We start from the raw sequence: 14408 nt of genomic DNA on the forward strand, positions 1-14408 counted from the left end.
TCTTTTTGTCTAGGGATTTCATAGCCCTTAAATTATTTAACACATATTTTACTATGAGAGGGGATTCAGGTAGCGTGATTTCTACAAACAGCAAGAAAGAGTTCAAAACAGCCTGGAAATTTTGAATTTAGGATCATTTGGGTACGTGTTTTAAATCCATTCAGATCCCTCAATTATTTGAGAAAACAAACCAAAGCTCTTTGGAGGTTGGAGGAGAGCAGAAATTGGCTATTACGTATGTCAGAAAACTAAACTGCAGATATCTTGGCTGCCATCCAAACCATCATGCAGCAAAATGGGACATTCTTACGGTTTTCCTGTCACTGAGTACTAGTAGCAAGAACAAAAAGCTATTGCTTCTGTAAGAACAGTTAATTTGAGAAGCCAAGCAGAAATGGTAATGCTTTAATAAAGCCACTTTATTGGAGAGAAATATTAACAGTCGAAGTTTGGCAGTAAATGCCATGGGCAAATTCATTTCATTTTGAGATGATGAAATTCCAGTTCTTTTTGATGAAGGATGATGTAATTTCTGCTAGTCGCTACTTATAATAAAAATAGTGTATATTAAAATATAATGCAAGAAAACAATTGCTTGCTTCCATTTCTCATTTCCGCTTCACATCTTTCATTTGGAAATGAGTATTTGAATATATTTCTAAAATATATTTATTTTTGAATGTGTTTATATTTGGGTGTAAATTTGAAATATGCTAGTAGTATCCAGTCATGGTTTTGGGATGGAAGAACAGAGATAGATAATAATGAGGTGTATCAATTTACCTAGGCCGTTCCAGGTTTTCAAGCTATTGCATGAAACTCTTATGTTGAGCGACTGACCTGTGTGATCTTGGGCAAGTCTCCTCACCTGCTCATGCCTCTTCTTCCTCTCTACTGTCCTATCTTCAGTTGTAAAGGCTTCAAAATAGCATTTTTTGCTTTTTGCACAGAACAGCAAGGGCAGTGAGCAGCGAGGGTTAGGAGTGGTCTCTATTTGGCCAGTAATATTTAATAATATACCTGTTTATACGGACTCAGCTTATTTTATATTCCTTTACCTTTTCAGAGTAATGTGGAATCAAGTGCTTATAACTTGGAGAAGTTGCATTGTTAGTGTAATAGATATGATGACTACGTGATATCTAGAAGATGCAGGTAATACAATTTGGTAGCCTTCCTTGTTTTTTCGGAAAATGTCTGCCAAAGAGAACCCTACGGTGGAGGTGGATGATGATAAAGATATGTGAGCTGAATCCTTCTGTATTGCAGGCTCATTTCTCTCATCTAAATTTGGATTTTCACAAGTTAGCAAAAAACATGGAGGCAAAATTCCAACAAATCCGTGATCAGCTGCAAGATGGTTATAACCCTGCCATGAGAAGTGAACGCAATAGATTAAAATCTTTCTTGTCCTATAAAGCTTATTCATGGTCTCAGACAGAAATGGCAGTTGCTGGGTTTTATCACGAGCGTTGAATCCCATGTGCAGTGTTCCTGCTGTGGATTAGTTTTACTTGCCACCAAAGTTAGATGTTCCCCATATGAACAACACAAGAGATTTTGTCCCACTTGTGAACTTGTTCTTGGCGAAGAGGTGGGTAATATTTCAAAGTATGGCATACGTGTTCAGAATTTGGCGAAGAACTCAGCAGAGCATATGTACTGATACAACGAGGAGGAAGCAAGACTTCAGTCCTTTGATGGGTGGCCGTCCTATGCCAGAGGAACACAGCCCGCTTTGCTTGCCAGAGCTGGATTTTTCTTTGCAGATAACTGAAAATGATGCTCAGAAAGATTTCCGTTTTGATTTATGAGACAGCGCAGGTTGGCTTACAATATTTAAATGGATGCAACAGTTGCAGCGTCTGGATTTTTTTTATTAGCATGTAAAGTCTATATAATAATTTCAATCTCTGAATTTCAGTTCTTTTTTTTTTTCTTTTTTCCCTGGAATGGCAGCATTGGCAAGGGCAGAACCTTTATTTTTATTACTCTCACTTACAAATTGTTCATGGCATATGGCTCAATTTGGTTGCCTTTGGTTCATTTCAGCAATTTCAGTTCATGTTGACTGATGAAATTTAGAGGCATTTCCCCTCCTACCTGTATAGCCAGGACTACTGGTCGTGCTGTGACTTCATACTTCTATTTCAACATTGAATGGAACAAGAAATTTGTTAGAAGTTACCGTGGTTACAGACGACATAGCTGACCCTGTTGAGAAATATGCTCTGAGCCAGAACTTAGAAACTCTGGCAGAAGCACCGCTTTAGAGAGCACGGTGCAGAGAGTCTCAATGGCTCTACAGGAAGTTAGCGTGGGTTCAGAAAGGATGTTTAGGTCCAGTTCAACTTGGCCTAAGTTAACTTGAACTGCAAGTATTGACTTGCAGTCAAGTCTGCATGGTGTAACCTGAATGTCCCTTCACCACCCTCCAAACGACCCTTTTTAGTCTGCTATCAGACTGAGGATTTATTCATTTATTGATGCTGTGCTGGTATCAACACTAATATTCTTTCCAGACCTTGGAACACTAGGGATCATGGTAGAGAAATACCAGAATGTCTCTGCATAGAGTTAGGTCAGGTCCAGCAAGCTTTTTAAAAAGCTCAAGTTTATCACTTAATATATAAGTTTTTTATTTGCTGTACACAAGCTAACCTCACATATAACCAGATGGGTGCTGAGCCGACTGAAAGGATGATGAAGAGAGGCTGTGGGAGCTGGCTTACCCGGAAGGAGTGGTAGCACTTTTTGCATTATTTAGAAAATCTCAGGTTCCTATTAGTCCGGTTTAATGGATAGTTGACTGTATCTGACTTTTTGTGTACACAATCAGCAGTTCTGTAGTTTTGTCATGTTAATGTCATCCCTTCTTCAGGCATAACACTTGTTGAAAGCCAGTGTCTTCAAGAAGCAAAGAGCTTGACTGAGCAACTTATGAAGGCTTACGATGATAGTAGCTTCAGCAAATTGTTCTGCTTTGGAAATACAACCCATTTTGCCATTAATTTTCAAATTACTCTATGGGGACCTGTTAATTGTCTCAAAGCCAATGACTGGCTGATCATTGGCTGTCAATGATCAGCCGATAGAGCAGCTCTTTCTTCATGAAGTCCTTGAGAACCTCAACTGCACTATTGCTCTAGAAGGTGAAGCAGGAAGTGGAAAAACTGCATTGCTCAGGAAAATAGCTCTTCCTTGGGCCTCAGGCTGCTGCCTTGTTCTGGCCAGGTTTAAGTTTGTATTTTATCTCTCCCTGAAGTCAACAAGATCAGATCGGAGCGTGGTTGATGTTATATGCAAGCAATCGGTAGGATTTATGGGATCATTAAAAGAAACAACCCTAAGAGACATAATTCAGCCACTGAAAAAACAGGTCTTATTTCTTTTGGATGACTATAGTGATATGAATTCAGTTCCCATAGTTATTGAAGAACTTATACAAAGGAGCCATCTCTACCAACGTTGGGTGTTGCTGTCTGTACTAACAGGACCAGAGAAATCCACAAGTATGCAAATACTACTCTAAGTATTGTGGAGTTTCCGCTGTCCAGCAATATATATGTAGTAAAGAAATTGTTCCCGTACGCTATCGTCCTTGTGGAGAAGCTTCTCTTTAGGCTGCAGGCCGAAAAGTCCATGCAGACTGTTCTAAAGACACCACTTTTTATGGTGATTCTTGCTATGTATTGGATACAGCACCCAAAGGGAAATACATTCAGTGATAGGGCTATTTTTAAAGCTTACCTGCTCTATAACTTCCTAAAGTACAGGGAAGAAAGGGAACGTGTACTGGCTATGTTTTCCTCATGTGGTGAGCTTGCCTTAAGGGATCCGTTTTGACTTCACTGAATGTGATCTCACTGAAGCAGGCGTTGATGGAGATGAAGCTGTTAAATTGGGTCTACTGAGCAAATTCACTGCCCAAAGGCTTCATCCAGTTTATAAATTATTTCATCCCTTGTTCCAGGAGTTTCTTGCAGGGCGAAGAGTGAGCTCCTGGATTCTGATGTAAAAGAAAAACTGGAGAGAGGGCTGCACTACTTGCAGCAAATCGACACGTTCAGAAAAGCTGCTGGCTGCTGTTATTTTTTGTTAGTTGATGCTTGCAGCTTTCCTTCTAAAGCAGTCCCCCGGATCATATCCTATTTATTTAACTTGATCAACTGCAAGAGCTCATTGGAAAATCAGTCAGAAAATGATGAACATCTGCAGCACCATTCAGACCTTGCACTAATGATGTACTCAGTTGACCAGTTAAGGTTTCTTAGTCCCCAGCTCCTCCTTTCAGTTTTCATTGTGTTTTTACTGAACTTTGCAACCTCTGTAGCTTAAGAGAGTAATACTGTTTCTGCGTGTGCCCCAATCATTTTTCAGTTCCTAACAGGAGAAACATTTCATTAACTTGATTTGTGTCACCAAATGCATCTGTGTTGAAGTTCCTTGGGGACTACCCAGAACGCCTGTCTTTACCCAGTAGTTTTCAGGTCAGGGTACATAGAAGTAAACATGGACGAAAATGTAGTATGTCTGTAACATATAGCAGGTGCTATTCCTCACTGGAGGTTCCAATAACTAGTCGGGATTATGCTCCTGCGTTTACACTTCTTAATGACACAGCGCAAAGGATAGAAACACAGGAAGGTGGAATTAATGGGCTCTCTAATTCTAATTCCCTTTATCTTCCTGTTCCCTAGGTAGTTGACAATCGTGTATTTGTGAATTCTTAGGCTGTCCTCTCTCATATGTGTTTCAGGTGGCAGGCACTCATTCTATCTTAACAGGTTTCCATTCTGAGCCCTAATTTCAAACTCCTAGCCCTAATACTGCTTTCTGATCTGAAAGGTGTGTGTCACTTGAGAGGCAGAATCACACTTCAGCAGCGGGAACGCTGCTCTATCATTGAACAGCAACAGAGGACAAGCTAATAAACGCTGCTGGCTGTGTGTTTTCTGCTTGGGGCGCTTTGAGTGAGTCTGCACTGGGCTTTCAAAACGGAGGAATACTGGACAGGGTGCATTGCAGGGGCACCTGTGGGGTTCTGCCAGGCTGCACGTGTGGGTTGCAAGCAGCAGAAATAGCAGCAGAGGATGAGTTGTCAGGGAAAGGCAACGGTGCCAGCAGGACAGGAAGCAGGCATCAGAAGGGAAGGGGAGGCAAGGCTGTGGGGAGGTGCAATAGTGAAGCTCAGCTACAAAAAGCTTGGCAAATTGTCAGAGAAACAAACGGATTAAGCTGATCAAACCAGTTTCATTGTACGTTTGTCTTTGATTTCTTCACTGAACTACTTTTTTTCAAATTTGGACAAATTTATCTGCCTGGAGGAACTGTCAGTGCTCCGATGTGACAATTGCAACATATTTTATAACAATACCTGAGGGCTTCAAAAATCTCTGTAACATGAAGAACTTGTTGATCAACCAAGTGAAGTTTGAAAACAGTTCTAGGCTGGGTAAGGTGCACTTGAAAACTTTTAAGTTCTGTGTTTCATTAGAACTTGTTAATACTTAGTAGCAGTTTTAATTTCTTAATAGGTGCGTAACCTCTCTCTGAGCTGACTTCCCTTTGCCTCTGCCTTGCATTTTTTTTGCTGTGATCTTAATCACCCCAACAAAAAAGAGCTGAGTATTTTAGGGAAATAAATAAACCTTGGGTTTAGTGCTGTAACTTGGGTAAGTCAGTCTGGAGCAATCATCAGCTGCACTTTGCTATTTGTTTCAGCAGAGTGAATATTTGTCCGTCTTGGTGCTCACAATCTGCCAAACTTTGGCAGAGAGAGCGAGCACAACTGGGAACTCAGTTCAGACCACGTGCATAGCAACTCTGATAAGTCAGTGAGCAGGTCACGACTTCTGTTTCGGCTGTCTTATTCCAGAAAGAAGCTTACTTTTCAGTTCAAGGCCCCTAGGTAACTAATTTTTTGTATGTTGTTATAACAATTACCCATCCGTACTGGAAAATGTACATACAGTACAAACCAACAATATTCAGTGAGCTGTACACTCGACATCTGGCCAATTGATAGCACTTTACAGTGTACCTAATAACTGCAGGAAGGTGTTTAAAGTGTGTTAGTCACAGTAAATGTTGGAAAAACTATAGAGTGTTTTTCATATGTGAAAGAAAATGGAATCTATAGGAATTTGCTTTTAATTTAAGGCCAGAACAATTCATAAGGATTCTTGTTATAAAATAAAAAACATCTGATTTATACAAGTGGTGAATGTAAACGAAAGAAGATTCTGGTTGCTCTTCTGAGTGATAAGACAGGAATCACGCTGCGGCTTCCATTTGTCTTTGTATCCTTGTATCACACTTTCTTTTGCTGGGATGGAAGATGCATCCTTCTGTAGGATAGTTCACCGTATAGCTTTTTTTTTCCCCGATTCTTTATTCACTGTACAATGAATCTTCTGTTTTACAACACTTTGTTTTGTAGCTGAATTAATTGAGAGTTTCCAAGACCTCTGTTTCTCATCTGGACTACTCTGGCTACTTTGATTCTGCATCCTTTCTGGCTGCACTTTCTTCATGCAAGAAATTAACAGAAATCAAGTTAATCCGATCGTTTTTTGAGAGAACAATACTTGCTTTCTTTAGGTAGGACAGCTATTTAATATAAAAAAAAAACAAACCCTAATCTGTTAAATCTTAGTAGTTTAAAGAAACTACTAATTTGAAGTTGCAAGTATGATAATACAGACTTTTTTTCCTCTCCTAGCGGTTGCTCTGCCCAGTTTTGTCCAAAGTGTTAAGATCCAAAGTGTTGGATCTGAACAGTCCATTTTCTGAGAACAAGGAAGCTTCTGAAATTTTTGGTTTGTATCTATCTTCCTTTTCTGCTCATCTCATTTGTTGCATTGACAGAATTATTTTGTTTCAAATCCTTCTGGAAATCTCATTAAATGCCAGTGCACCAACAATGCTGTCTTTTGTCCAGCGTGTTTCTCGACTGCCTGGCCTTGTGACAATAGGAATGCTGGGGTGGCTAATTGATGCAGAGGCCCTTAAAATGTTTGATATCATGAAAGAGCAGCATCCCCAGTCCAGGAGTTTAAAATTATCCTGACAATGGCTCTTGCTGTTTTCACCAAGTATTCAAGACTAGAAAAGTCTGAAAGTGTTGGGTTTTTTTCACCTGTATTATGAGTTAGACACCTGCATTGCAAATAAACATATACTGTAAAATTTTAACTGAGATGAAATATGTCAGTCTCTTCTACAGCCGTGTTTGTTAAGACAATGTGAAAGGATCACAGAACTGAAGATGGGATTAATGTTGGAAAACTTGACTGGCTTTGCAAGTTTATTTATAGATTGCACCTAAGTGATAGCTTTCACAGAAGAATGAAGCTTCCTTAACTAGTACAATTTTGCTTAGAGCCCGTTTATTTCTATTGTTTTGCTTGCAATGAAATCAGTGACATGACTCTTCATCGTGAAATAAAAAAACATAAAACCATTTATAGTCATGATTGCATTAAAAACACTATTGGACACCAGATTTCACTAGCTCTAAAAACCGATGACGGTGACTTTCTGTAACTTAATGCCAGATACTAGCACATACCTCATTTACAGAGGGACGTTTATGGGAGGGACAATTTATGCTTCTTTCTTTAGCAATTGCTAAAACTACTAAATAACAGTTGCTGAACTGTTGACTTAGAACCTTTGCATCACTGCAAAGCAGAGCAGTCTTAGTTTACTTTATCTAGGCAATGAAAGAAAAGCCTTCAACGTGGCTTAGGAGAGTTAAGACTTCAGTTTATGCCTTTCTCTTTTCGCTCGACTATTTGTGGGAAAATTATTCTTCTGAGGTTCACCACCACAGGGAAAGGACTGAATACAGCAGAATTCAGGCCCATATTTGGCTAGTTTACCTGAAATGCAAACTGCTGCTGCTGCTAACTAAATCATTGTCTAGTTTTGTGGCTGCAGCCTTCATTCTACAAGAGTTAAGACTGAAAGGGCTCAGGTATAAATTCATACTTTCTATTACCTTTCCCTAGCCTGATTTTTTCTGTGTTGGTTTTAGTATGGTACCATAGGAGTAGTTAAAAAGGCCACACAGCAAAAACTTGCTGTCATATTTCAGCAACTCATATAGCAGAAAGACTTTTATGGAAACTAAAAAAACAATTACACAAAAAAACCACCCCTAAATTCAAAGTTTGAAAGTAAACTTTATTCACAGTGAAACAAAGATTAATTTTTCTTGAGTTCAGCTATCATTCAGGATTCTGATCCTAACCATAAAAATAGGTATCTCTTTTAATATGGTGGTGTACTATTTTCCAGGTCATTGCCATCAGCGGCTACAGTAACATACACTGCTGCCCTACTGTGTCTTGGCAGAAAATACTGTACTTGCTTGTTCTATTGAAAAGCACTGGGATTGTAATTCAGATCAAGAAATTTAGATCAAAAGTCTAAGGAGTACAAGATAAAATAGTTACAAGAGGTGTTAAATTGAGGAATGAAAGAAATCTAGCAAGTATTTTTTTTTAATTCACATTAGGCTTAAAATTGTTTCAAGGAGCTAAAGAGCATTTTATTGCTGCAGTACTTACTAAATATACGTTTGACTGGAGGTCTTTAAGAAATAGTCTGTTTCAATGCACATAGAATTACTAGTCTCCAGTAATTTGTCTACTAGTTATCACTATTAACAAAACGTTAAGGTTGTCTTGATAAAATTCTGCTCTTCACCATCAACCAATTCACAAGTGATATACCCCTCTCCGTGGGAGAGATCTGTACCTGGCTGTAAAAGAGAAACAGAAATTAAGTCAGTACTTTTTTTTTTTTTTTTTTAAACACAAATAACTCATCTGCACAGCAATGAGATGATTGTCAAACTCAGAAAAAAACAGTAAGGGACAGAATATAGTTTTGTTCTGTAAGGAACTGAACACAGTATTGGAGAGTTCTAAACAAATAACTTTGGATAAAAGCACAGACAAAAGTAACGCGCAGGAAATAATTCAAAATAGCAGGGAATAATTCAATGGAATATATAAATTAAATGTGATCTTGTCCTGAAAACAAAACTTAACTAGACTTCCTTCTTCATAAAGAAGTAGTTGTTTCTGAAGATGCGTACATAGCTGTGAAAACTGCATTTCACTTAACATCTTATTTTCAAAATCGCTCATAAACAGATAATTAAGACAGCTACTTTAACTAAGTCAGTCAACTGCCTTGTTAAATCTGATGTAGAGAGATAAGAAAACACTTTCCTTCTGTATGGCCAGGAAAATACTATTCCGTTGCTAGTAAGCAAGAAGGGATCAATAGTAGCAGAAACTGAGGCATGAGAGCAGCGGCAATTCTTGGAGCCCAAAGTGTTTGAATATGGATGTCAAACTCTCTAAGAGCTTGTGACACAAACTGTAATTTCAAACAAATTTATCAGCTAACAGTGTATCTTTCTATAGCACAAAATTACAATACTTACAATCCTTCAAGGCAGTGATGGATATTCAGTTATTTAGAATGGGGTTCTCTCTCTAGAGCAGCTTCCATTCGACTCTGCTTTAAACCCTACAGGATGCAATTTAACAAAATCCTGTTTTTACTAACATGAAAATAAAAGCTTAAGCCACAGAATAAAAACATTTTAGGACTTTTTTTTTTTTTCAGTCCTTTACAAATCAAGAGTAGCTTTTAAATCTTTAGGGATATCAGAACTGGAGGATTAAAAAGGATAGATGCCAAACTGTACGCCTTCATCATAATCAGTGTCTCTGCACAATAATTTCAGATCAGTATTTGGTGTACAATGAAAAATAAACTAAAGAAATCCACAGTTATGTAATCTGTGGCAAGACATTCCAAAGTTAGTCTTCTGAAAAAATCCTAAACAGCCACGGTCCCATTCCCCAACCTCCCCAATGCCAGCAGTTGAATTCCTTCTGTAATTTTCTTCCTTAGTAAGTAAGCGTATAAAGAAAACAGAAATCAATCCTCTGTCATAGATTTTTCATAGCTACACTTGCAGCTCATGCCAGACATCCACAATTGCCTGAAACAATTATTAAAGAATGAAGTCTTTTCAAAAAGAAAATCCAAAGGAAACTATTGAATAATAATAATAATATTCAGATTTACACTACTTGTCCACAAAACCAGAACTGCTTGTTTCAGGGCAGTCACACTGGCTCTACCAGGGCCTAACAGGACACCTGTGGAACAAAGACCTAAACCAACGTTGACCGTACGTACCTGTGTGACTTATGTATGTGACTTAAGGAGAAAAGCATCTTCGCCTACTCAAAGATGAGAATACTTACCCTTAAGTCTAGCTAGCGTGTTAGAATAACAAACAAACAGGGCCAAAACCCAACATTCCCCGTTAACTTTTTGCTGAAAGCAGCAGCAGCGACACTAGAGCAAGATTACAAAGACATTTCAAAATAGAAGTAGCACATACCAGGTAATACCCAGTGTGATAGCCACTCATGTACCAGGCTATCAACATACTCCCCAGTGCTTCATCGTCCTCAGGAGAATCTGGCCCCATAGGTGGTGGAGGAGGAATCAGCTAAGAAATTACAAAATAAAGTGTGAGTTGTGTTTCAGTGGGGCACATTCTGGGTTAGGTAGCAACCAAATCTAAGTGATCAACACATACAACTGAAAAACAAGAACATATCCTCAAAACAGTCTTTAAAAGGCAGTCAGATAAGAGTTGATGTTTTCTGAAAACACTTAGTTGCCAAAGCCTGGGAGAAATAGGTTTCTTGTAGCTTGACTGTTTACATAAGTTTTATTTAGGAAAAATAGTTGCCTCTATCGGTGAAATGCTGTTAATCAAGTGAAAGGTATACAACCCATTTAAGAATTTATTTCTCTTCATACAGATGATTTTTCTCTTAATATTCTTACTAACAGCTTTGCTGTCACAAAAAATGAGTACATGTCATGCTTTACACATTCGATTCCTGTGATACTGTAATTGAGTGCATGGACAGTACCCAGAAAATACACTCCAATAAATGCGTTCTAAAAACACAGCAGACCAGTACATTCCGCTAGAAAACTGGAGATCAGCAATACCTATCTGACATTTTCTCCTCACTCTGCTATCACTTACCGGTGGTCCTGTTGGGAAGGGTGGGGGCCAGCATGACAAAAATGGTGGAGAGGCACTGAATTTTGATCCAAGCTATATTGAAATAATTGAATAGTGCGAGTTAAAAAAATGTAAGGCGTTAGGATTTTATTTAAGAGAATTATTTGAAACAAACCATAAACCCTAACGAAAGGCAACGTATCACAACAATTTAATGAAACAGCAATAAGAACACACAGTAGCTAATTATTTCAGGTCAGTATTCCCTGACTGGAGAAGTAAAACTTACATTACTTATGCCATTGGAGGTCAAGGAACTGAAACAGGGTACTATTTAATATAAGCATTTTTGTTTTCTAAAGAGAGAGAAGTCTGTGGTTGCACTCTCATGTGAAGAAACTTTATATTCTCCGCTGGCAGATAACTTCTCCATTCCTGTGTGTCTGGGGACACATGCTGACTAAATTCACTTCTATGTTTAAACATGGAACATGCCACTTCCATTATGCTCATGTGCATATTTCTTTAATATGAGCATAGATACAAAACTGTTAGATGCAAGAGAAACATAAAAGAAAGCCTTACATAAAAATCTTGCACAAATGGCAATATTTAGAAAACAACATGCGATGTTTAGCTGCACTATTGTTTAGACCTTTACACAGTGAATGCTGCAGAGCGGAACCCCAGCCCTGGTGAGTCAATAGAGAAGCTACAGCTGACAGCGACCTTCTGCGACAGTGGGACATCACTATCGCTGCCTACAGTGTCACGTGTAGTAGTGAGATGTATGAACTGGCTTGTAAATGTGCATTTTAAAGCATCAACAGTACAGTTATTAACAGCACCATCACTGTCCAGGGCACAAAATCCCTCCTTTAAGTTACATTTTACAGTCCAGATAATAAAACTTGCACCAGACCACTGCAAAGCAAATGTTACCTAGAAAGAACGCTTTCTCACTAGACAGCAACTCTGCGGAGGGTCTACACCGTGGCCAGATATTAGCAAATTCTGTACTTGTAAGTTCTAATAGGCATACCTGTATATACGTAACTGGATTTTGTAAGGAAGTCTCAAAAAGCTAGAATTTAGTTTCTAGACAGCGTAAATATCCTCCTATTGTCTCACGACTGAGACAGTAGAATTAACAGTGGTATAGGATTTATTTCTGATAAGGCTGAGCTTACCTTTCCCAGGCCTGGAGCTGCAGGGGGTATGGGAAAACGTGAGTTTCGAGGAGAGAATCTAGCTTTTGCGCAGTTTTTGTTTCGAGGTGACTGGGAAGATTTTTCACTTTCATCTGTTGAATATTGAGTCTCATTCTCATTCTAGAAGACCAAGACATGTTTTTATGACATACATTAAACAGCAATCTACAGCAAGTAGTTTCAGTGTAAAACTGTACTTGGAAAGCCCTGTCCACATCTTTCCCTCTCTCTAGCCTCCCAGTTCTATTGTCAGTTCTCTAGACCACTCGGGAAGTACCCGACAATCTTATCATCTTCCTTGCTCATCATTTTAGCCATGTTATCTTTCACTTACAGGTTTCTTCACTGCCCTCTCCCTTTCATCCATATTGAATTCAAGTGGATGCTTTCATTCCCTCTTTTAGTTTGTGTCCCTTCACAACAGAAATGTGTTTTGATTCTCACATACCCTGTCTCACCACTGCAGTGGTAGCAGAAATACTCAAAAAGTTGACTCTCCTGCTTTCTCTTTCCTTTTCAGTGGAACAAAAAAGTGTCCTCTCACCTCCCCAGAATTCCCCATCTCATTTACTGTTTCATCGTTGGCTGGAGGAAGTAAATCAGAGAGGTTCTGCTCTTCCTTATTTCCATATCCAGTGTAAATGACAACGCATGTCCCCCTCTTCTGATTAATTGAGGCAATAGTTGCTAGGTATACATTGCCATCCTCAGACCAAACAGCGTTACAGCTGTCACCAACTTTCCACTGGAACAGAAGCGAGAGAGGCTGGTAAGAACCTGTACCAAGGATCACGGAAAAAGATGCCTTTTTGCAAACATAACTTTTGCCCCCAACCTTGAGAAATATGCCTCTCATTCAGAAAGATTCTTCCTTTGTATATAGCTAAAGTGCTCAATATAACAGCTTCCTATAAACAAGATCTAAAGCACTACTGCACCCACATTTTCAAGAGGGAGAAAAAGCTACTTTTTAGTACAGCCAGAAACAAACACACAGAACAGTCATTTGAATTTACAGCTGAGGTGACCTGTTTTGATAGCGTTGTGTTGCTTTTCTTTCTACTTCGGTTTTTTTTGTTGTTTTTTCTCTTCGTCCCCGAGCACTGCTCCTGCTTGTCCGAAGGCTCTGAACACTCCCCGTTCTTCAAAGCATTCTTCAGAAGAAAGAAAAACAAAGAAAGCCCGTGAGCTATTGCCTGATATCCAGCTACTGCATGGATTTACAGCAGAGCTACGAGAGCAGTCAAGGGGCAAAGCGGGAGCACGCCTCAACATTGTGTTTTTGCCACACTGACGGAGTTTTTTTTTTTTTTAAGACATCGCTATGTTTATACGTGTATCTCTGAGTAGTCCCTGGTAAGCCCCCCGCCCCCTGCAGTTAATTGGCTCAACTTTGGGGTTTTTTTTTCTCATTAGAGGTAAGTACCAAAGCACGAGGGTGGCCACCGGCACCGCCCCGGGGAAGAGCAGCGCGGGCCGCCCCTCAGCCTCACCTTGAAGGAGGCCACGGCCTTGTCGTACGCCTTGATGAGGGCCGTGTCGTCCCACATGTCCGAGTCGTCGCTCTGCGGAGGCCACACACCGCTTTACCGCCGCTCCGTCCCGCCTTCCCCCCCCCACCCCGTCCCGTCCCGCCGAGCCCACGCGCGGCGCCCCCGTCCCGCCGCCCCACCTGCCCAGCGCCGCGCCGGAACAGCACCGTGTCCGCCATGGCCAGGCCTGGCCCGGCCCGGCCGCCCACTGCGCACGCGCGGCGCCGGCCGCTTCCTGCGCGCGGGCCCCACGCAAGCGCCGCCGAGAGGACGCGCCCGCTACCGCCCCCGGCCGCTTTTTTTTTTTTTTTTTTTTTTTTAAAAAAAAACTTGAGCCCCATGTTCTCTCTACTTACAGGATTACATCCCGTTTATAAAAATGCTCCCTCCGGGTAAAAAAAAAAAAAAACACTGCCACATTCGCTGGCAACATAAGACTTCTGGTAGCTACATTTACACTCCTGTCAGGTGATGTAACAAAGGGGAACCAAGAACCCTAAATTATACTCATTTGGCAACACTCAGGAACTGCAAGTCAGCTTTTAGCAGAGGGAGCAATGGCTGTCCCTATCCTGGCACCCCGGG

The 14408-nt window shown here is 40.1% G+C and overlaps 2 protein-coding genes across 3 annotated transcripts; one reads left to right on the forward strand and one right to left on the reverse strand.

Moving 5' to 3' along the window:
• The first annotated feature begins 1149 nt into the window (after window positions 1-1149).
• Window positions 1150-8330, forward strand: NAIP (NLR family apoptosis inhibitory protein). Its single transcript, XM_068928783.1, is given in 8 exon segments — window positions 1150-1155; window positions 2851-2976; window positions 2978-3464; window positions 3467-3833; window positions 3835-3992; window positions 3995-5455; window positions 6443-6603; window positions 6725-8330. Coding segments are annotated over 6 exon segments (1488 nt in total). The 3' UTR covers window positions 4339-5455; window positions 6443-6603; window positions 6725-8330.
• On the reverse strand, window positions 8170-14103 carry LOC138064735 (survival motor neuron protein-like). Of its 2 annotated transcripts, XM_068928552.1 has the most exons (9): window positions 13964-14103; window positions 13785-13856; window positions 13320-13445; window positions 12836-13036; window positions 12271-12411; window positions 11102-11173; window positions 10439-10549; window positions 9464-9549; window positions 8170-8770 (listed from the first exon to the last, which is right to left on the reverse strand). In XM_068928552.1, exons 1-8 carry the CDS (start codon window positions 14000-14002, stop codon window positions 9493-9495), a joined length of 819 nt encoding a protein of 272 aa, XP_068784653.1. In that variant the 5' UTR covers window positions 14003-14103; the 3' UTR covers window positions 8170-8770; window positions 9464-9492. The 2 variants fall into 2 exon arrangements, with proteins under 2 accessions (XP_068784653.1, XP_068784652.1); XM_068928551.1 differs by lacking the exons at window positions 8170-8770; window positions 9464-9549 and having other exon boundaries at window positions 9641-10549; window positions 13964-14060.
• Window positions 14104-14408: the final 305 nt, after the last annotated feature.

The sequence above is a fragment of the Struthio camelus genome, chromosome Z (assembly GCF_040807025.1).
Source record: "Struthio camelus isolate bStrCam1 chromosome Z, bStrCam1.hap1, whole genome shotgun sequence".
In the NCBI taxonomy this organism is placed as follows: domain Eukaryota; kingdom Metazoa; phylum Chordata; class Aves; order Struthioniformes; family Struthionidae; genus Struthio; species Struthio camelus.